Source organism: Henckelia pumila, chromosome 2, assembly GCF_033568475.1.
Source record: "Henckelia pumila isolate YLH828 chromosome 2, ASM3356847v2, whole genome shotgun sequence".
NCBI lineage: Eukaryota > Viridiplantae > Streptophyta > Magnoliopsida > Lamiales > Gesneriaceae > Henckelia > Henckelia pumila.
The window spans coordinates 79,117,252-79,140,000 of NC_133121.1; the positions used below are offsets into that span (position 1 = coordinate 79,117,252).

General features: G+C 36.6%; 1 protein-coding gene across 4 annotated transcripts in view; it reads left to right on the forward strand.

Moving 5' to 3' along the window:
- The first annotated feature begins 9,343 nt into the window (after positions 1-9,343).
- The window catches only part of LOC140884907 (DENN domain and WD repeat-containing protein SCD1), a 29,426-nt gene continuing 16,020 nt past the window's right edge, over positions 9,344-22,749 (forward strand). The window contains exons 1-8 of one of the 4 annotated variants that reach the window (XM_073291795.1): positions 9,344-9,924; positions 10,648-10,789; positions 10,889-10,989; positions 18,901-18,964; positions 19,114-19,227; positions 20,485-20,699; positions 21,815-21,869; positions 21,957-22,040. In XM_073291795.1, the coding sequence (XP_073147896.1) occupies positions 9,467-9,924; positions 10,648-10,789; positions 10,889-10,989; positions 18,901-18,964; positions 19,114-19,227; positions 20,485-20,699; positions 21,815-21,869; positions 21,957-22,040 (1,233 nt within the window). In that variant the 5' untranslated portion in view covers positions 9,344-9,466. Of the gene's footprint in view, positions 9,925-10,631; positions 10,790-10,888; positions 10,990-18,900; positions 18,965-19,113; positions 19,228-20,484; positions 20,700-21,814; positions 21,870-21,956; positions 22,041-22,749 lie in introns of all 4 variants that reach the window. The other 3 variants (XM_073291796.1, XM_073291793.1, XM_073291794.1) reach the window with 3 other exon arrangements.

Below are 22,749 nucleotides of genomic sequence, written 5' to 3' on the forward strand. Positions count from 1 at the left end.
TGAGTCTAGTTTTCAGACTTTGAAAGAAAAATTGACTACGGCTCCAGTACTAGCATTACCTTCAGGCTCAGGTGGATTTGTTGTATGTACAGATGCTTCTTTGAATGGACTGGGTTGTGTTTTGATGCAAAATGGACGCGTGATTGCGTATGCATCTCGTCAATTGAAATCACATGAGACTCGTTATCCAGTTCATTATTTGGAATTGGCTGCCATTGTGCATGCATTGAAAATATGGCATCATTATATGTACGGTGAATATTTTATGATTTATTCTGATCATAAGAGTCTGAAATATTTATTCACACAGTCTGATTTGAATATGAGACAACGTCGATGGTTAGAATTGCTGAAGGATTTTGACTATGATATTCAATACCAGCCAGGAAACGTGAATCAAGTTGCAGATGCTTTGAGCAAAAAAGTTCATACTAAGATGTTGGCATCTTTAACTATTTCTAAAGTTCATGAGCATTTGGGAACTTTAGGATGGACTTATCGAGCTAAAGGTAATCATTTCATAGTTTCATCTATTCAAGTTGAACCACGAATAATTTTGAAAATCAAAGCAGCACAAAAGACTGATCCACACGTTCATCACTTGAAAGAATTAACTCCAGCTGGTCAGTCAGGGAAATTCCTTGTTGCTTTTGATGGATGTTTGCGTTATAATGGTATACTTGTGGTTCCGAATTTGATAGATTTGAAAGAAGATATACTACGAGAAGCTCATTGTAGTCGACATAGTGTACATCCTGGAATTAGAAAGATGTATCATATTTTGAAAGCCCATTACTGGTGGGAAGGCATGAAGAAAGATATTTCTGACTTTGTGGCTAAGTGTTTGACGTGTCAACAAGTTAAGGCCGAAAGAATGAGACCAGGTGTTATTTTACTTAGTCTTGAAGTACCACAGTGGAATTGGGAACACATTACTATGGATTTCGTGACACACCTATCTCGATCTAATCGCGGTTGTGATGCCATTTGGGTTATTATGGATAGATTGTCTAAATCTGCCCATTTTATTCCATATGATCGTACTTAGACATATACGAAAATGGCGAAAATGTACATTGATCAGATAGTGCGATTGCATGGTGTGCCAGTTACTATAGTATCAGACCGTGATCCCAGATTTACTTCTAAGTTTTGGTCTAGTTTGCAATCAGCTTTGGGTTCTAAATTGGCCATGAGTACTTCCTATCATCCACAGACAGATGGTCAATCTGAAAGAACTATTCAGACACTCGAGGATTTATTACGAGATGTTGTGATGGATTTCAGTGGTGGTTGGCAAGAATCATTAGCTTTGGTGGAATTCTCTTACAATAATAGTTATCAAGTATCTATCGGGATGACACCATTTGAAGTCTTGTATGACAGAAAATGTAGATCTTCGATATGTTGGGAAGAAGTAGGAGAACGACAATTGTCGGGACCAGAGTTTATTCAAGAGATGAAAGAAAAAGTTGAACTGATCAGGAAAAGAATGAAAGCAGCCCAGGATTGTCAAGCCAGCTATGCTAATAACAGGCGTAGACCTTTAAAATTTCAGGTTGGCGATTTTGTTTTCTTAAAAGTATCACCATTTCGTGGTACTATGAGATTTGGGCGTAAAGGGAAATTAGCTCCTCGTTATATCGGTCCGTACGAGATTGTTGAGAAGATTGGTATTTTGGAGTATCGTTTGAACTTGCCGTAGAGTTTGTCTGCGATACATGATGTATTTCATGTATCTATGCTGCGGAAGTATGAACCAGATCCTTCTCATATCTTGAGGGCTGATGATGTGGAGTTGGATAGTTCCCTTAGCTATGTTGAGTATCCAGTGCAGATTCTTGATCGTAAAGAAAAGCAACTTAGGAACAAGACGATTCCTTTGGTTATGGTGGAATGGAGTAGACATGGGAGAGAAGAAGCTACGTGGGAATTGGAGTCTAGAATTCATCAAGAATGGCCTCATTTGTTTAACAATGTCATGAATTATTCCATGTACTCCGATTTTCCTATGTATTATCAATGGTAGATGTTTGACTACTTTGTATAGAAGTTTGATGTGTGTTAATTTCGAGGACGAAATCTTCTTTTTAGAGGGGGAGAAATGTAAGGACCCGATTTTAATATGTTAATTAATTTGTGTGTTAAACATATGTATTTATAAATATCGGGTTATAGACGATATTAAAATGCATATTTTATTTATCGAGCACACAGGAGTTAAAATAACTCGAACCGGGTCAAGATTTAACCCCGAATGAATAAAAATAAGACACACATTAAACCAATATATATCTAATTAAATGGATATACATATACAGCTATCTTCCACTCTCTCTCCTCCACCTTATTTCCACCGCCTCTCGTCGTCTTCTTCGTTCTTTTCTTTCAAAATTTTTTCCGTCGCTTTAAATGGTCGTATCTCCTTCGTTTTTGGCCGGATTTCAATAGTAAATATAGTTCCGGAATCCTCGCGACGTAAGCTTTCTTTTGATACCAATTTTTCAAAGTTGTGTCAGTTATTTAGACCTTTAATTCCAAGCTTTGAGGTATTTTCAGTAGCTAAGTTGTCGAATTTTGGGAATTTCGATTCAATTGACTTCCGATAATTGATATTTGATTTATTATTGGTTGTAGGTATTATATCGGAGTCAATTAAAGGTATTGGCTATTTTTCAGAAATTATTCGGCCATTATTTCGAATTTTCAGATTATTATAATTGGGATTTTCGAATTTTTAGGGTTCTTGGAATCAATATTTGGATATTTGAATGTGTAGAATTGTTAGATATGAATTTTGGAATTTATTAGTATTTTCTGAAAATTTCAGATTATTTACCTTTGGGTATTTCGACCTTTTAGAGTCATTTATTGATATTTAGACATTGATAGGATGATTTAATATGAAATATAGATATTTGGAAATGTTAGTTTGGATTGTTAGACTTGGTTCCTATAATTTTCAGATTTGTACAAGGGAATAGGAATTAATCTGAAATAAATGGTTTTCCACAGGATTGGACTCTTCGAGAAATACTTGAGATATTTTCTGTGGTAAATTAAGTATTGGTTGAGGTACGTATGAGCTGTTTATATTACGACGCCTATAATGACATGTAATGATATTGAGTATTTTGTAATGAGTGATAACGTGTTTATGTGCTTATGTGAATTATATGATTGCATTCACTTATTTACATTAATTGTTAATGTGCAGAATTGAGAATAATCCCAATTTTCTTTTAATAAAATAAAATAAATTTCAAATATATTTTTATTGGAAATATTAAGGGATATTCGTCAAATAAGCATGTTAACAATTTTTCATAGCACGTTGAGCCTTGACTCCTTTGATTGCTATTGATATTGATCTCTTGAGATGTATTGAGTCATCATGGAGCGAGTGACATTGTTTAGTGCACTCCTGAGATAGCATGAGTCACGGACAGGTAGCTCCTGTCGCCCTCCGATGCTACGTACGACACTCTTGATGACAACATAAGGCTGGACGGGTCGCTCCTGTCACCCTCCGATGCTACGTGTATGGATTAGCAGTGATGATTCGAGGTCTGCTGCGTTCCTGGCATGGGTGGCCACTGAGATTATTGTGATATGATTATTTGGACTCCATTTGGTATCCCTTATTTTATTGATACATGTCACGCATTACATTGCATTTCATTGCATTGTACTTGATTTTATTCATGTCAGTTATATTTGTCGTAATTTTTCTAGTTCTTCGTACTGGGGTCCGACCCCTGTTTTCTTTTTATACTGTGGTTGTTTGTGATTCCATAGCAGGTTATCCAGGGGGATTTGACGCATCTGGTGGAGCGTCATCTAGTGGTACCCAGTGAGACGAGCGTGGAGTCAAGTTCCCAGATATATGTATATATCAGTTTAGCGAGTTTTATATTTGTCGGGGTGATGCCCTGTGTATCTGTATCGATAGTTTTGGACTTTTTTTTGGATTGTTATTTGTGTGATCGAGTCTTGCCGGCTCTGCATGTGTTTAATCCTGGCCAGTGCGGCTATATGTTTGTAAATTGGGGTTGTGTCTCTATTTTCGAGTATATATTGCTGGTTGTGTTGTACAGGTTTTTGGGATGTCCTATTTATGAACAGGTCATGCCAAATTTTCTGTAGGCCCAAAACGCAAATTTTTAACTCGTTTTCGCTGGTTACATTAATTACTCCTGGTTGTTTGCTCATTAAATATAAATCAGAACACGGGCCCTTTCAAGATGAGTAGAAGATGCATGAGCACGTTGTCGAGAGAATGTTTTACCATGCATGTTTTATGTTATTTGGAAGGAAAACAAGTTTCAATTATTTTAAATGTCGGCTTTGATTGACATTGATGTCGAGAATTATTTAAATTATCGTTGGTGCACATTTTTTCCCTTTTAATAAATATTTTATTTCCGCAAATTTTCCCAAAAGTTTAAAGTATGTATGTTAGTAGCGTTCTTGAGTTTTGGGACGTTACAGCTTGGTATCAGAGTGGATGGATCTGAGAGACAGTGCGTGCATGCATTCTCGCCACGACTCGGATGCTTCGTCTTCAAGTCTGAAAGTTTTAAGGTTTTAATGATTGAGTTACCTGATATCATGTTAGACTTATGAATTATGTATGTTAAATATTATGTTTGGTTATGTAAAAGTCATGACTGAGCGTTGTGGACGATGTTGGACATCAGAATAATGACTACCCGTAGATGACAAAACACCAATAAGGCTAATGATCAGAACAATCAGAATAACCAGAACAACTAGTTTCTGACGGGACTAGCCATGTTACTGCGAGAACAGAGTCGTGCTCAAGGGGACCAGATTTAGCAGTTTTTACAGGCTCAGATGGCCAATGCAGCAAATAACCACACTGCAGTGGTCATAAACCCCATTTTCAAGCAGTTCAAAGACTTGGGGCCGAGAGAGTTCAAGGGGTCAGCCGATCCCATTATGGCTGAGGAATGGATTCAGTCCCTAGAGAACATATTTGAATTCATGTAGCTTACTGATGCATATCGTGTGAGGTGTGCCATTTTCATGTTCCGAGACGATTCCCCTGTCTGGTGGCAAGGAGCCCGATCTGCAGTGAACCTAGCCACGTTGACTTGGAATGAGTTCAAGGAGGTGTTCTATGGGAAGTATTTTACAATGAGCACGAGGACTAGACTTGCAAGGAAGTTTCTGGAGCTTTTTCAGGGAAGCATGAGCATTGCTGAATATGTTAAGAAGTTCGAGAGGGGACGGTATTTTGTGCCCATGATTTCTAGGAACCTGCTGAGGAGCTGAAACACTTCATGGAGGGACTGAATGCCTAAATCCGTAAAGATTTTAGGTTGAGTGGGGCGGCCACTTACAGGGAGGCGGTGGACCAGTCTATGCTGTCAAGAAAATATAGGAATGAAATCATAAAGAATCGCAGGCGAAGAGAACGAGTTACCAAGGCCGTGATCAGCATGGGCCTAGTCGAGAGAGACCGTAACAGGCTCCACCTCAGGGCACAACAACAGTTGCAACCACAAACGCAAGGGCCACGGCCAGCGACGATTAATGTTCCAAAAACTACTAACGGAGCGGCATGCTAGAAGTGTGGGAAGATTCACTTAGGTCAGTGTATGTGGGGATCAAATGTTTGCTTTCTGTGCAAAAAGCCGAGAAACTATCAAAAGGACTGCCCCCAGTCCAAGGAGCCAGTCAAGGGAAGAATTTTTGCGATGACTCATGATAAAGTGGACCAGACTCTGCGATTGTCACAAATATGATTAGTATTGCTAGTTTTTCCGCTCATGTTTTGATAGGTACTGGAGCTACACATTCTTTCATGTCTGTGAAATTCATGACTAAGTTGTGAGTATTACTGGATGGGTCTCTTTTGGGGTTTAGTGTTTCGTTGCCTTCAGGAGAGGAATTGGGGAGTAACAGTGTCGTGAGAAATTGTAAAATTCAGATGCAGGGTCACGATTTGCGTGCAGATCTCATTGTTCTGGATATGGCGGATTTCAACGTAATTTTTGGGATGAATTGGTTGTCTCAGCATGAGGCCACCATAGACTCTAAAAAACGAACATTTTGTTTAAAAACCCAGAGCAAAGAATTGTTTGTTTTCTATGCTGTGCACAGGCAGAGACTACCTCAGGTCATATGATATTACCAATTTGTTGTTTGTCATTTCATCTTTATCAATTTTTTATAATTTTCATATCACCTGTCAGTTGTTAAATTATCATATGATAAATATCAATTTGAAAATTATCATTTTGCTCAAATTCTATCATATATAAATATCGATATCATCATGTTCCAGAATGAGCAAATTACAAAACTACATATACTCAAAGAACTAATTATTACATTTGACGAAACGAACAAAAAAGCTTTACAAAAAAAGAATGTATGTGGATGCAACACACGCAATGTTGCTGTTATACAAATCGAGATAGAATTTGTGTGGGAAGCTACGATTTTTTGTTTCTTGCTAACTGTTTATTACATTCCATTTTTCATATGTATGTGTTGCTTTCATGTTCAATCGATTTTTTTAAAAAATAATCTCACTAAAAAATTAAAATTAAAATTAAATTTAAATTTAAATTAAAATTTAATGATTTTCAATATAATTTATATAAATGTAATTTTCATGCAGAAAATGGCTACAAAAAAAAAATTAAAGAGAGGTATATTAGAGATTTTAAAGATTATACCAAGATATTATTTATTCTCTATTATGATTCGAGTATTATATTTCTAGATAGAGATAGATGAACAATTTTATTCATTTATCTATTTTAGTTTTTCCAGAGCTATTTATCTATTTTAATTTACGTGACTATTGATATGGAAATTTTGGGGCAGTTAGCAAAATAATTTCTATCAAACACATTTTTTTTAAAAACGATGCTTCCATGTGCATATACTTGGAGAGATTTATTTTTCAACCAGTGAAGTTTGATCGATATTATTTTCTGAGATCTTCATCCATAAAAAGAGATAATTCTCAAATTAGGTTCCGTTTGTACATATATTGTAAAAATATTTTTAATTTTTTGAAAGTAAAAAAGCTGTTTATACTGTGTTTGGATAAATTTTTTGTAAAATATTTTTATAAAGGTTATACAAGTGTAATTCTTTAAAAAATAATTGAGAGATGTTTTTACAATGAAAGACAATGATGAAAATCAAAACACATTGCTTTTGAAATATTAAAATATTGTTATAGAATAGTTGTTCAAATACATATTTATTCTTGAAACAACATTTGAAACGTTTTATATACAATTTTTTAAAAAAACTTTTATAAAAACGCTTTATAAGTAATTGTTCAAACGAAACCTCAGTGTCTCGTTTTATGAATCGGTTTTCTTCTCCATTTCCAATCGATCCGAATTTATCATCCATTTTTCTTACGTTTTTCGAAATTGCTCCTTCCTTCCATTTTTCTTAGAACCAATCCTTAATCAATTTACTTCCTCCTAAATCCTCGCAACACCTAAGCTCTTCACAATATTACAAGCCCAAAGCTCTTCTTCTCTTCTCCTAAAATACAACAAGCTTTATCAATTTCAAACTTTTTCAGCAACACTAGAGGAAACCCACAAAGGATTTTGTAAATTTCTTTAGTAATCAAACCCATTCTTATAGTGGTTTATCTCTGGAGTCCAAAACATAAGAGTGACGTGATCAAATCAATTTGCATCTAACCCACACATATTTCCCATCTTTCAGCATCAAAAGTAAACTATGTAAGATAAAAAAAAACACCATACATAACCAATTCTAAGAATCGACGAATACATCTATCTAGTTTGTAGAGGTTGCTTCAGTACCGAGAAATTCACAGAGGAAAACGGGTTTGATATTCATGTTGCTGTCATTTTCTTCAACTGCTACATAGATCGATGGATTATTGAACAATTCGAGTGGCCAAATTATAGGACAAATCGTGCGGAAATATTCAATTGCTAGGTCGAGATAGAACATAGATCGGTTGATTCTTGAAAAAATTGAGATAAAGTATTTTTATTGTTAGATCGAGATAGAAATTGAAGAAAAACCGATAAAAAAACTATAAGACAACGATAAAATCGATTACTTCAACTTATTATATAAATCATTCCATCTATTTTAACACCCGATTAGATAGAACCAATTGTAATAAGAAAGAAGGACAGATTGCTGCAAAAAAACATAGAAATGAAAGATCAAAATAGGATCTATAATAAAGCGAGAGACTAAATTAGAAATCAGAAACATATAACCCCATTGTTTGAGCTAGACCTGGCCAAGGGCCGGGTTGGACCCGGACCCGGACCGGAACCGGCCCGTGGTCAACGGGCCGGTTAACCGGGTCAACGGGTCCAACCCGGAACCGGGACCGAACCGGCCACTAGGCGGTCCGGTCCCGGTTTTCCCTTTAGAAAATCGCCGACCCGACCGGTTCAACCCGGCGGGTTCGACCCTCCGGGTTTGCCGGGTTGACCCAGCGGATTTACCTTTTTAAAATAATATTTTAATTTTATTTTAAATAATATATATTTGATATTCATACATGGGTGAGATTTGAACCCAAAACCAAATGATTTTGGGTCTTCATTCTTGCCACTAGACCAAGTGTTAATTTGTTAATATTTTGTGATTGAATATAATTAAATGTAATAATATTTTTTATACAAGATGTTTAAAGTTTAAATGTAATATATTTTTTATTAAAATAAATAGAGTTTTTAATTGAGATAAATAGAGTTTTTAATATAAGATGTTGAAATATAATATATATTTTTATTGAATAAATATAATAAATTTTTTATTGATATATATAATTTTTAATATAAGTTGTGAAAAGTTGAAATGCAATATATTTTTTATTTAATAAATATATATATTTTTTATTGAATTAGATAGAGTTTTTAATATACAATGTTGAAAGATGAAATGCTATATATTTTTTATTGAATAAATGTAATATTATAAGATGTTAAAAATTGAAATATAATATATTTTTATTTAATATATGTATTAGCTTTTTATTGAGATAATGAAATATTTGATAGAGTTTTTAAAGTTCAATTTTACAAATTTTTTATTTTTATTTTTTTTAAAAAAACAAGGTTCGAACCGGACCCAAAACCGATGGTTAACCGGGCACGGACCGGAACCGGCCACGGGCGGGCCGGTTAAGGGTCGGCCTATTGCCGACCAGGACCCGGTGGGTCCGACCCGGCCCCAGACCGGACCCGGCCCGTGGCCAGGTCTAGTTTGAGCGAGTCATTTTTGGGAAGAAGCTATATTGTATTGTATTGTATTGTATTTATTTTTTTTGTGGAGAATAAGCTTATATTGCATTTGATAATTGATCACCACCTTATACACGCACACAGACCAGTCAAGATGTTTTCACCGCTCTTACCAGGATTATCAAGGCAGATCTGGATGTAATCGGAAAGCTTCAGCTCCTTCACAAATGGCCCGAATCTTCGAGTACTTCGTGGTGTGCGGAATCGGGCCAGAAATCCGAACCCTTGATGGGAACAAAGGATACCATGGCAATGGCGTCATGTACTTGCCCTCTCTGTTAGATCAATACCCTCCTCACAATCACACCCTTTATCCTCCGCCTCCTCCTCAACTGCCCACTTGTGTTTTGCCAGCCGGCGTGCAGTTCTACGATTCCAATCACCCTTCATCCGATCCCAGGAGTTACCCCATTGTGTTAACTGAAGGAGATGGATCCAAGATTTATGTCAGCTGCATTGCATTTAGGGATCCAGTGTGTGAAGACATAGCTGAGGCGTATCGCATTACTGCTGGCTCTTTCGCGGATAAATGCATTTGTTTGGTCTCGCGGGCGCCTAGTTTTCGCATTTTGCGGGATGCGTTGGAGGAAATATTCTTACTCTGTTTCTCCACTTCGGGAAGCAGGTACTAATGGTTCGTTGAGGTTGCTTGTTTTTCGATTGTTTTTGGGTTGATTTATGATGTGTGTGATTAATGTTTTGGAGTTTATGTCAATTTTTAGGTGCACCCAGTTGCTAAAAAGCTTATGTTTTGAGATCTGTCAATAATAGATTACAAATTACTTTACAAGATCATATTCTAACTGTTATCATACTTGCTAGTTTTATCTCATCAAACGTCCAAGTTGTCGATCAATGTAGTCCTCAAACTAGTGGTTGTGAAATATATATGTTTCTGTGTGTCTTGATACACAGGCATCTTCTAGGCATAGGTATATATCCGTGGCTTCATACTTCCTTGATTGGCGGCCATCATGGTTTTTTAGAGTGGTCTCGTTGGTTTACTTCAAATCATTACCACAAAGAGAAATGATGATCATTAGTTAGAACCCTGTTAAATGATGGGTGAATGATATCCTGTTTTATGAAAGATTAAATGTTGAAATCAAAGTGATGAATGTTTTTCCAAACCCTAAATTACCAACTTTTTTGCTAGTACTGATGGATACGAGGCTCTATAGATGATCTGACGATGAAGTTAAAAGAAATTTTACAGTCATTCAGTCCATGCCTGCAAGATCACTTCCAATGCATTAGAATGAAAATGTTGTCTATTTGCCGTCCTTTCCGTATTAATTACTATTGTTTGAAGAGTGTTTTTACTGTGCTCAGCTTTAAAACTTTTCAGCAAGCCACTCTGGGACGTTATAGCTTGTTTAGTCTCTAAAGTACCTCTGCCTGAACCTGGAAAGGACCGAGTGTTGTTTGCAATTGAAAATAGTCTGCTCGCTGTTGAGGTCCCACCCAAGGATGGACTTCCTCATGTTGATGTGGGTCACATACTTTCTTTCCCATTCAAATTATGTTCCATTGAATGTTTTAATCTTCTGGTCTGTACCTACCTGTACTCTATTTTCATGTCATGACAGATATCCTTCCAGCCTTTGTTCCAGTGTCTGGACGTTGATAATTTCATCAAACTATTTACAGCTGTACTGCTTGAAAGGAGGATTTTACTTCGCTCAGACAAGTATTTTCCTTTTGAATTATTTGTTGCTTAAGTATCGAATTTATGAACGTCATTGTTACTATTATTTTTGGTGTCAACCGTCTAGTGGATTCTTACAGGGGTATATCTTAGCTGTGTTGCTTAGAGTTCTTTTTTTTAATTGTTTTGAAATGCTACATATTAAATGAGATTTCTGTTATCCTCCTTCTGAGTTGAATATTACCAACTATCTAGTTATAAACTTAAATTTACGTTCTACTATCTACATGAAAAGGGTATAACTCTTATCACGCCTCCTTTCAGACTTGTCACTAACCCAGCAAATGGGTTTCTATGGTGGCACCCTGGGCACATATTGCTGCAGAAATTTTATGTGTGATGCCCCTGTCTTTTCTAACCGATGCCAAAGTAGTAGACGTGTCTGCTGTAAGCCCGATAGAGAGTTATATGACTTGTTATAATGCAAGTATTAAGGTTACAGCTCACTGGATTATTTGATAACACTAATAACACAGAATACAAGGGCACAAAAAGAATTCCGATTTCTGTTCATTGATCTAAAGGTTACCATCAGCTCTCGCCACTAAAACCAGCTGGTAAAAAAATGATTCTTTCAATGGATTGGATGTTGTCTATAAACAACTCACACCATCACCATGCTGAACATTATTTCGACTTTGGGTGTGTTCTCCTAAATAAGGGAAGCAAAACTTTTATTTTCTCACCCTTAACTATGTCTATTAGATGCATAATCTTATCCTCCCAAAATGGTGATTCGAAGAATAAACACCTCACCCTCTTTCAACAAAATAGCAATAACTCTTTAGTAGTGGGTACCAGAAACACGTTTGGAGGCTGTGATGTTTCTGTTTTACAAATCCTAACCCAGCGAGGACTCAGTGAAGGAAATCTGACTCGACAACTTCATAATAAACTTGAAAATCTTGTGTCATATACGTAATACTACAAAATTCTTGCAATTTGCAACTTGGTGGTAGGGTAAACACAATATTTTATGAAGAAGGCAGTTCATTTCTTATGAGACAATGGGATTGGAGTTGGAGAAAAAATGGAGATAAAGAGGTGCAGAAGCGATGTGGTGGATTTGGGGTATCATATATTTAGATTATTAACAGGGGTACTAGAGTATACATATTACTTAATATAAAATATTTGAATATTTTTATTTGTATTATTATACATTTTGTTTATTTATTATATTTATAAAACGTTAATAAATATATTATGTTTCACAAGTGGCTTACCGAGGAGTTAAATAGAACAAGTTGGCCTTAATTTGGTTCTGCTAGAATTCCATATTCTTGAATTTGAATCATATTTTATTTAAGTTGAATTGATTCAATCGAACATCTAGTGAAGGTGAGTACCACAACCATTAGGTTTTGTAATTTGTGGTCTCAAGGGCCTCATAAATACAAATGTGTTGTCATAGTGGCGAAGTGTTGTCAAATAAATTAATTAAGTATTTTGTTACAATAAGAAAGTTTACAGATGAGGGATTTCCTTTGGGATAGGGCTTATGGTGACAAACATTGTCATTTGGTTGCTTGGGAGCAGGTGTGCAAACCAGTGTTTTCAATAGCGCGCTATAGCGTGCTATAGCGCATTTTAGGGATTGAGCGCTACATAGCGCTTCTTCCTTGGCGATCTGCACAAATGGCGCACACTATTTGTCAGCTGGAGGCTCTTTTGCCCAAATAGCGTGCACTATCACGCTATTCTCAGAATAGCGTGCGCTATTTGGGCCAGAATTCAGGCCCAAATTTGGCAGATTTATGTCACAAACAATATTCGTTACTCAAAACCCTCCCCAAACTAAAAACCCTAGAGCCGATTTCAGGTGTAAATTTTTGCTTTCTTGGGTGATTTTGGGTCGATTATTGGGTTCAATTGCTGTGCAGATTCTGTTGGCAGATTTTGTTAGGCAGATTGATGAATTTTGGGTAGATTTTGTTGGATTTGTGGGCTGAATTTCTGGGCAGATTGTTGCATTAAAATTAGTTGTAAATGTCTACAAAACTGATTTGTGGATGGGTTTATTTTGGCATGTAAATATGAATTATTATGATTTCATGACTAATTATATTTTTTTACTTATATAAGTATATTTATATTTTTTTAATTAAATAATAGACGCGCACGAATAGCTTACGCTATGTGCCGCACTATTTACGCTACGCTATGACAAGACAAAAACGCTATGGGTCAACGCTACGCTTTTTAAAACACTGGTGCAAACCCAAAGACAGAGGAGGGTTGGGAATTGGGAACATCTATTTGAGGAACTGGGCATTGTTGGGGAAATGGTGATGGAGGTTTTATGTCGAGGACGAACCGTGGAAAAGGATCATAATGAGTAAATAGGGGTTACAATAGAATGGATGGGATGGTGGCTTAGCAAGGAATGTTACTTTCAGGTGCCTATAAAATTTATTTCTAGATCTTACTCGGCTTTTCACCAATTAGTGAGGACGGTGGTTAAAGGGGGTACCAAGGTCAGGTTTTGGGAGGATAAGTGGTGGGGGATTCTTCCTTTCTTTATTTCAGATTTCATCGGTCCACAATATGCCTATTTCTTATTTTGCTATGTTCGAGACCCTTTTTCTTCCCTCTCATGAGACTTGCAATTCCAAGGGTTCTGAGCGATGAGGAATTAGATGAGTTGAGCTCTTCGTTAGGTAGATTAGAGATGGTAAGGTTGATTGAAGGGGTAGACGATATCAGAGTGTGGGATGGGTCCTTCAGGTCTCTTTTCAGTTAAGTCCTTCGAGTCATTCTTTTCGAGTAGTAGCTTTCCTGTTTTTCCTTCTTCAATGTTACATGGAAGGTTCCGATCCCAGCGAAGGTCCAAGTATTTTCGTGGACTGTGGTGTTGGGCAAGTTGTCGACTTCGGAGATGATGCAAAAGAGGTGGCCCACATGTGCTCTGTGCCCAAGTTGGTGTGTATTGTGTCGGAAAGATAGGGAGACGCAGGACCACATGTTGATTCATTGTACTTTTACGAGTGGGTTGTGGGCTAGAGTTTTGGCAGAAGAGGTTGGTTTGGGTGGTTCCAAGATCATCGCAAGAATTATTTGCTACAGATCTTGGACATCTTCTTGGCAAGAAGGGCATAATTTTTTGGATAGTGGTGGTTCGTGGCATATGTTGGTTCGTGTGGTTGGAGAGGAATAGAAGAATTTTCGACAACATTGAAGACTCGATTGACAAGTGCTGGGAAAAGATCAGAATTCGAATATCTACTTGGATTGGGTCTCATGTAGAGTTTGAGAATGTCTCAATCTCATATTTATTAAGAGATTGGATTTTTGTCTATTGTTAATATGAGTAGGGTCATGCTTAAACTTTTGTTGTTAACAGATCACTTGTCCGCCTATTGTAATTAATATAATATTGTTTCTTATTAAAAAAAAAGTTTACAAGTTTGGTTGGAAAGGAATAATCTAGAAGACTCTCTTGAAGAATGTTGGGATAAGATCCGGGTTTAGAGTCACAAGTTGGAGTGTAGCGCCGTAACCCGAGCCACTACTAAACAGAATAATAAACATGCATAATTAAGCTTAACACATCAAATAAACAGCGGAAACAACTTAAGTACTTTGACAACCCCAAATGAAAACAGAGGATAATCCCAGTTTTAAACATTAATACAACCATAATAGTAATCACAATCCCGCGTGAGAATACGAGAAACCAAATAAACTTCAACTGGATCACCACCGAGAACTCAACTGCTCTAGCCACTGCCCTAGCCGTCCGATCCGTCCAACTTAAGATCTGCCCCGTCGACTGGGGTGTCCAAGATGAAAATAAGGACATGAGTGAAAATCGCCCTATACGAGAATATATGAGTATATAAAACCGATATGATGCATGCCAATACAATATGCTCGGATATCAAGGATCAAGTCTAGAATATCATGCTCAGTCTAGAGGCGCCTGAGTGTGTAGTCTCTGATTTGCCCTAGACATGTTTTGGCTTCCACACTCATCAACAAGACGTGGACTTACAATGTCCAGGGTCGTCAGAGCTCGCGTCACTGTAGCTCTCGATACCCAACCGTCCACGATACAGAACAGAGCTGAGTGGCCCCAACAAACGAGGTCATGCATAATATGCCAAACCAGTAAATCATGTATAATGCAACAGATAAGAATGCAACATATATGTGTTGTATAATATGCTTGGATATCTCAATCAGTGCATCACATACCTCTCTAAACAAAATCACCAAAGTCTACTCGTCAGAACCTAAACAATACCAACATATTGAAATTACTATCATACCAGATCCAGAATTACTAAATACTTCTTAACTCACTACTGAAGGCTTTACGTTATACCTGCGTTCGTCGTCGGCCGGTTTATGAAGTCTCGATCTAATGGTGATCCCTCCTCAAGCCGACACTAGCTTCGAAGCTTCCCAACACTAAACTGCCCTAGAAATGGCTAGAAAACCTAAGTTATATTGCTAGAACTCGAGAGAGAAGCTGAGGAAAATTGGTGAAGAAAACCAATAAAATCGATCCGGATTAGGTCAGAAGATCAGAACTTTATCTTATCCGACGTGTGTCACAATCTCATTCGTCTAGTTGGATTACTTGGGATAAGGTAATCTGAATTAGATTGGTCGGTGGACATATGCTGATCCTCAATTAATCGATTCATTAACAATGCTTAAATAACTACTCTTTAATCATGTCTCAAATTATACTTTATTCAAATAAGGATTTGAGTTATTACATGGAGTTTGAAGAATACCAAGTTTAATCATTTTCGATGTCAGATCTGTATAAGAGCCTGGAGTTTTATATTTTGTTTGCAGCTTTTGAGCCCAAGTTAGGCGTGGACTTTTGGTCCACTTTTTGTAATTAATCTACCTATTAATATATTATCGTTTTCTACTTAAAAAAAGAAGAAAGTATTCAGTATAAAAAATGAAGAAAGGAGGTGTGGTTGAGGGTTGTTAAAGCAAATGGAGGCATGATGCTGGTTTTGAGGTCGGATTTTGGGAAAGATGGGTGGGAGGAGAGGGAGCTGCGAATGGAGGTTGGGATGCCGGATGAGGATGGTAATTAACTACCGAGCCCTTGTGTAAGGTGCCTTCCTCTCCAATAACTATTGTAATTACCACTCCGCTCTTTTAATACATGGGATTCACTGAACTTAGAGTGGCTTTTCCTGATGATTTTTCTGATCTGTCATTTGTCTTCTGCAAATGTTAGCACCTGTAATACACTTTCTTATACCACTTGGGCAAATGATCTATTATCTCATAAAATTTCATCGCTTCAATAGGAAAGGTTGAATATGGATTTCAATTTCCTTCTTCACGCGTCAAGATTTCTTAAAATTACAGTTGGGGCGATTTAGGGTTGATCGTTAAGATCCATGATTTTTTTTTTAATTGGAGGCTCGTTAGTGAGACTCTCATTATCTCTTAGATTCAAGGCTTGTCATGAGAGAATCCCACGATTTTTTTTAACCCTTACAATTTAAGAATTCGATGATCTTTTATTTATTTTCCATGCAATTTAAATACGAGATTTCTCTCTAACTCAATCAAATGAAATTACAAAAAGCTCAAGGATAGTCAATAGCTAAATGGTTTTCTCTAATGGGAAAATCTTTATTAGATATCTTACAGTCCTATTCATCATCTTAGAAATTTTCGTTTCTTGGCTTTTTCGGATTTAAACCTACCACGTGCAAGCCTTTTGTATACAATTGGTTTTATTGGGCTGTTTGTTGCATGCATGCGCTTTCCATGTCACTGTTTAGGGTTCCGAAGGGCATAGCGGAGGTGATGGAGAAGACTATGATGGACTTTATTTGGGACAGAGTTGATGGTGAATCACGAAACCATTTGGTTGCATGGGAGCAAGTGTGCAAGCCTAAAGGTCGAGGGGGTTGGGAATTGAGAACATTTGTTTGAGGAATAGGGCTTTGTTGGGGAAATGGTGGGGAGGTTCTATATTGAAAATGAGCCTCTGTGGAAGAAGGTCATTGTGAGTAAGTATGGGTCACAAGATAATGGTTGGGATGCTGGTTTAGCAATGAATGTTACGTTCAGGTGCCCATGGAAGTTTATATCTAGAACTTACTCGCCTTTTCATTCTTTAGTGAGGACAAGGGCCAAAAGGGTACCAATGTTAGGTTTTAGGTTTTGGGAAGATAGATGGTGGGAGAGTCTACGTTTCAGGATTTGTTTCCACCTGTTTTTCAGATTTCTTCGGTACATCATAGGCCTATAGCTCATTTTGCGTTGTGTGATGATTTGGCCACTTCTTTCCCCCTTTCATGAGATTTGCATTTTCGTAGGGATTTGAGGGATGAGGATGTTGTAGAGCTGAATGCGTTGTCGAGAGTTAAATAGGGTTAGATTGATTGCTGGGTTGGATGTAGGGGTGTCAAAACTCATCCTAACCCGCCAACCCAACACGAATCGACCCGAAAAATATCGGGTTAGGGTTGAGGGTTTTTGGGTTCGGGTCGAATCAGGTTGACCCGAAAGCTAACCCGAAAAAATTAACCAGGTTCAGGTTGGGTAGGTTGACCCGAGATGACCCGAGATGACCCGAAACTTTTTATTATTATTATTTTTATATAAAATTAAGAAAGATTTGCTATATTTTTATTAGTTGTATGTTTGAAAAATTTAATTGTATATTGATATAATAAATTTTCGTCATTTAATGTTTATTTTGTACAAATTTTATTTTTTGTAGCAAGTATACTTTAGTTTTTTTAAAACTAGATATTCAAATTTAAATTATATATGAGCTTAGATTTTGTTATTATGTGATTAAATTAAATATTACTATATTATTGTGTGTTTTTATTTAATTATTTTGTTTAAAAAATATATAAAATAAAAAATAAAATCGGTTGGTTCGGGTTGATCAGGTTAGCCGTTTTCGGGTTCGCCATTTTCGGGTTGAGAAATTTTTAAAAAATATTTTCGTTGACCCGAACCCACCCGACCCACCCGAATTGACACCCCTAGGTCCCTAGGGTGGATGATATCAGAGTGTGGGGCGAGGAGTCTTCAGGTCTATTCTGTTAGATTGATTGCTGGGGTGGATGATATCAGAGAGTGGGGTGAGGGGTCTTCAGGTCTATTCTCAGTTAAATCTTTTGTCGAGTCATTCTTTCCAATCGGTAGCTTCCCGTGTTTTCTTTTTTCAATGTCATTTGGAAAGTTCTGATCCCAACAAAGATTCCAGTTTTCTCGTGGACTGTGGTGTTGGGAAAGTTTCCTCCATCGGAAATGATGCAAATACGATGACCTTCTTGTGCTCTGAGCCCAAACTGGTGTGTGCTGTGTTGGAAATAAAGGGAGACTCAGGGCCACATGCGAATCCATTGTTCTTTCACGAGAGCGTTGTGAGCTAGAGCTCTGGTGGAGACGAGATTAGTGTGGGTGACCCCAAGATCAACTCATGATTTATTCGCCACAGATCTTGGACACTTTTTGGCAAGAGGGAAAGACATTTTTGGATGGTGGTGGTTCATGGTATTTGTTGGTCGGTGAAGTTGGAGGGGAATAGAAGAATATTCGAAAATATTGAAGAGTCTTTAGAAGAATGTTGGGAAAATATCAAGATTCGAACTTCTACTTGGATTGGGTCGCATGTAGAGTTTAAGAGCGTTTTAATCTCAGATTTATTAAGAGATTGGTCATTTGGTCTTTTGTTTACTGTTGTTATGATTAGGGTTTTGACCTTGTCCTTTTGTCGTACGCGGATCACTTGTACTAATAACTTTTACATATTTAATATATTACTGTTTCTTATATAAAGAAAATGTCTTGTATAATGGGAAAGTTTAGGGAAGGTGGTTCAGTAGACTTAATGCTTTCTGAATACGTTTGTCGGTGCTAACTGGGTTACCTGCTTGGTATTTGCAGATACTCTCTTTTAACCCTTGTATCCGAGGCTGTATGCCATTTAATATATCCATTTCGGTGGCAGGTATGTCATATTTTTTTTAACCATGGCTTATGAGTAGAATTATTTTTGCTGTTTGAGAAACACCCATGTACTTTTAAGTAATATTATATTTATTCTTTGAAATTTTCAAATGAATGCTTTCTAATGATTCGATGTTTGCTATTCTGAAGCATGTCTACATTCCGTTACTATTTTTCAGTGGAGTTGACTACATTGATGCCCCCACCCCCTACATGATGGGCCTTCATTCAGGTGTTGATACTTTTGGGCTTGTCATGGATGGGGTATGTTCTTCCTTCGATATAAATATTTTGGTTCTTTTACTTTTAAGATCGTTTTCAAGTTCACACACCATTGTTGTTGCTTTTATTGTATTTATATCTTATTTCTTTGAATTTTTTTCTCCTGAGGATGCTTTGAAACATGCTATTCAATCATTGGGAGTAACTAAAGGTTGTTTGCAGGGAAGGAAAAAATTAGGATTTTTGTTGTTTATATTGAATACTTGATTGTCATAATCATTTATCTTAATGGTTTCCTAGATGTTTTCACATGTAAATACAACTAGTTATTTGGTGCATGAAGTGCACCCGTCTTGGTCCCCGTAAATGAAACATTGCTCTTTAAAAACCTAAGCATGCTTATTAAATTTGGAGTTAACATCAGTTAATGATTAATTTATTTGGACGGTTATTTTTTAAAAAAAACTATAAAACTGGTTGCCTGAGTTGTTTTACTCTTTTGACGAGTCTTTGCATTTTTTTATTGTTGAAAGATACGTCAATTCTAATGACGAACAATGAAATAGTATTTTGTTGGTTGGTATAGATATTCATATCATTCCCTTATAAGAGTACAGTGAAGCAGCGACAGAATTGAAGTTAGTGAATGGGCCAAGCCGCTTTGAGTTCTCATGAATAATACCTGGGTAACCAAGGATAGGAAAGTATCTAAATAAATTATGCAGGAAAATTATCGTCATTTCAATTCAGAGGAGGCAACTGCTCCTTTCTTCTATCCATTCATCACGCAGTGTTAAAACTGTATTATTGTATGCTGCTGGTTATAGAATTTGAATATTGTCCGTTTTGTCATGGGCTTACAACATTAGGTTCCACAAGAAGATCATTGCCATTATGTGTTATGGGTATAATGGGACGTCATGTGAACTTTGCAAGAATGATTTCTTGTCGAAGTTATTTTTTATTTTTAATGTTTTAAATCTCTAACTCTGTTATTAACAACTTTTCTGAGGATAATTCTCCACTCTGATAAATCTTTAAGCTTTCAGATTAATTATTTACAGTATGGCCTTGTTCTGTTCTCTTTTGACTTGTTCATGATCATGATGTAACATTGACGTGACATTTCGCCGCTGGAAGAATGTGGTATTTGCTTGGGTGCTTAAAGTTGCCATTGACCTCATCGGTCAATCTCTTATCCTGTATTAGTACTGCTTCATCATACACAATTATGATGACTTTTGATTCAGTGACATGCCTGTAATTGATATTATGTGTTTTTCCTTCATTTTGTTGCAGGTAGTGGTGGTTGACCTCGAGCATAATCTCATCACCACATCGGAGGAAATTCCTCCCATACCTGAACCAGAGTATAGCTTTTTGCGTGGAGAAATATTGAAGTTGCTATATCCAAATGTTGTTGGCATTGACCAGATGAAGGGAGGTTCCTTCTTTGAACAATGCCCAAGAGGTGGTGGCAGGACTTGGGGAGAGGATCATGATCTCCATCTTAGGTGATTCTTGTTGACCTATTTGAATTCTCATACTGTAATCATTGATGGGTTTATGCTTTCATCCTAACTGAATGTAGATTGTGGTGACTGATTATGCCCTTTTTTTTAACATAGATTATGCCCTTTTCAATTGAAGATTTTTATGAGCTTCCCATTAAGTAAAATCATCATTGTTCTTGAAAACATCTGGTTCTCAATTTTTAATTTCTTACATGACGTACTACCACTATTTTTCACATTGATTTGGTTGAATGGGTAAAGCTTTTTGAATATTTATGACAAGGAAATCTGGTAAGGTTATCCGTTTGCTGGTTATATTCGAAATCCCTGTTAGTTATCATTTGATTCTTCTGATTTCTGTAGATATATTTAATGGTTTGTGTGTCAAGGGTTTTTACTCATATTTTACTAGTGTATGAATCATCTCTCTGCTAGTAACTCAGATATTTTCCTCTTTGACTAGCAATTATTTGAAACTAACAATTAATGGGCAATTTTTTCATCAATGTCCTCCATGCATATTGATGGATGTCGTCTTTGTGAAGTGCATCATGAAGTCATGCGATAATGGATCTCACTGCTTAATTACTGAACTATTTTTCTCCTTCCGATTCTCTTCATGGTTGAGTTATACTTATGTATATGATGCTCCACTCTTCATTTCACATAATTTTTTTTGGTCGTGACTCAAGGTGAATAGATTCACTGATTCAGGTATGTAATTTTATGCTTTATTTTGTTCAAACTCTATGAACATGATCAAATTGCTTTATATATGGTGACAGTTTTTGTTTTGGGTAAATTTGTATGTCTAAGATTTGTATGATTGAGGTTCCCTTTAGTCGGAATCCATGCATTAAATGAGCCCACAACCATACTTCTGCTTCGGTTAGAAAGTGAAATTTGGATGTTTAATCATTTTACTTGTGCATTTTTCTGTGTTATATGCATGTGTTTGTGAGTGATACTCAATGAGCTTTTACCTTCTTTTTACCATGATGTTCCCGCTGAATAATTATTTTCCCAGCCTCAAAGAATAAATGGATTGATTAGCAAAAACTTCCCACTATTTAATATGTCTATCTCAACCTTGGGACACTTTTTTATTCTTGCAGGTTTATATTCCTGAAATTCTTTGCATCAATATTAGGTGGCTATCGTAATTTTATAGTATGGAGCTTTTTTACCTTACATTTCTATAATTTAAATACTTTATTCAATAATCTGAATCAAAGTAACTGAATTGTTTTTTGTCAGGAAAATACCGCAACTCATGTCTTCAATAGCCAGGCGTTTTTGAAAAAGCGTTCTCGGTCGACAAACCAGCCTCCGGATCCAATGGTGGGTCTTTTCATCTTTTTTTAGGAAACAAAATTATATTAATAGAGACATAAACGATAGTAATTATAAAAGTAGACCAGAGGTCCACACAAAAGAGATAAAAGCCAGAGTCAACTTAGCATAATATAAGACTCCAATTCCCATACAAATCTGTAACCAAAAATGTTTTTGAACTCCACAGAGGAAACCGTGAATTTTATCTTGTCCCAGCAATCACCAACCTATTCTTCCCCATTATAAAAAATCCTCATGTTTATTTCCAACCTAACCAACCAACAAATACAATGGATTAACCCTATCAAAAAAATTCTACCCTTCCTACCTAAATTGTAGCCGAGATCTGCTTCAAATAAATCCCTTGCTGATCATTGGGATATCCAAACCAAGCCAAACTCCACCAAAGCTCTGAACCAAAGAACACTTGTGAATGGACAATGAATGAGCAAATGGTCTCGCGTCTCCACCTCTACCTATACAATACACACCAACTCGGGCACAGAGAACAAGAGGGATACCTCTTTTGCATCATCTCACGAGTCAGTAGTTTTCCAAGTACAGCAGTCCACGAAAACACTTGAACATTAGACGGAATTGGTGCTTTTCTAATAGATGTAAAAAGAGAAAATGATGGACTAATATTCTGGAAAGAAGGATTGAAAAGAAGATTTTACCTAGAAAAGCCCTGAAGAATCCCAAACCCAAATCTTAA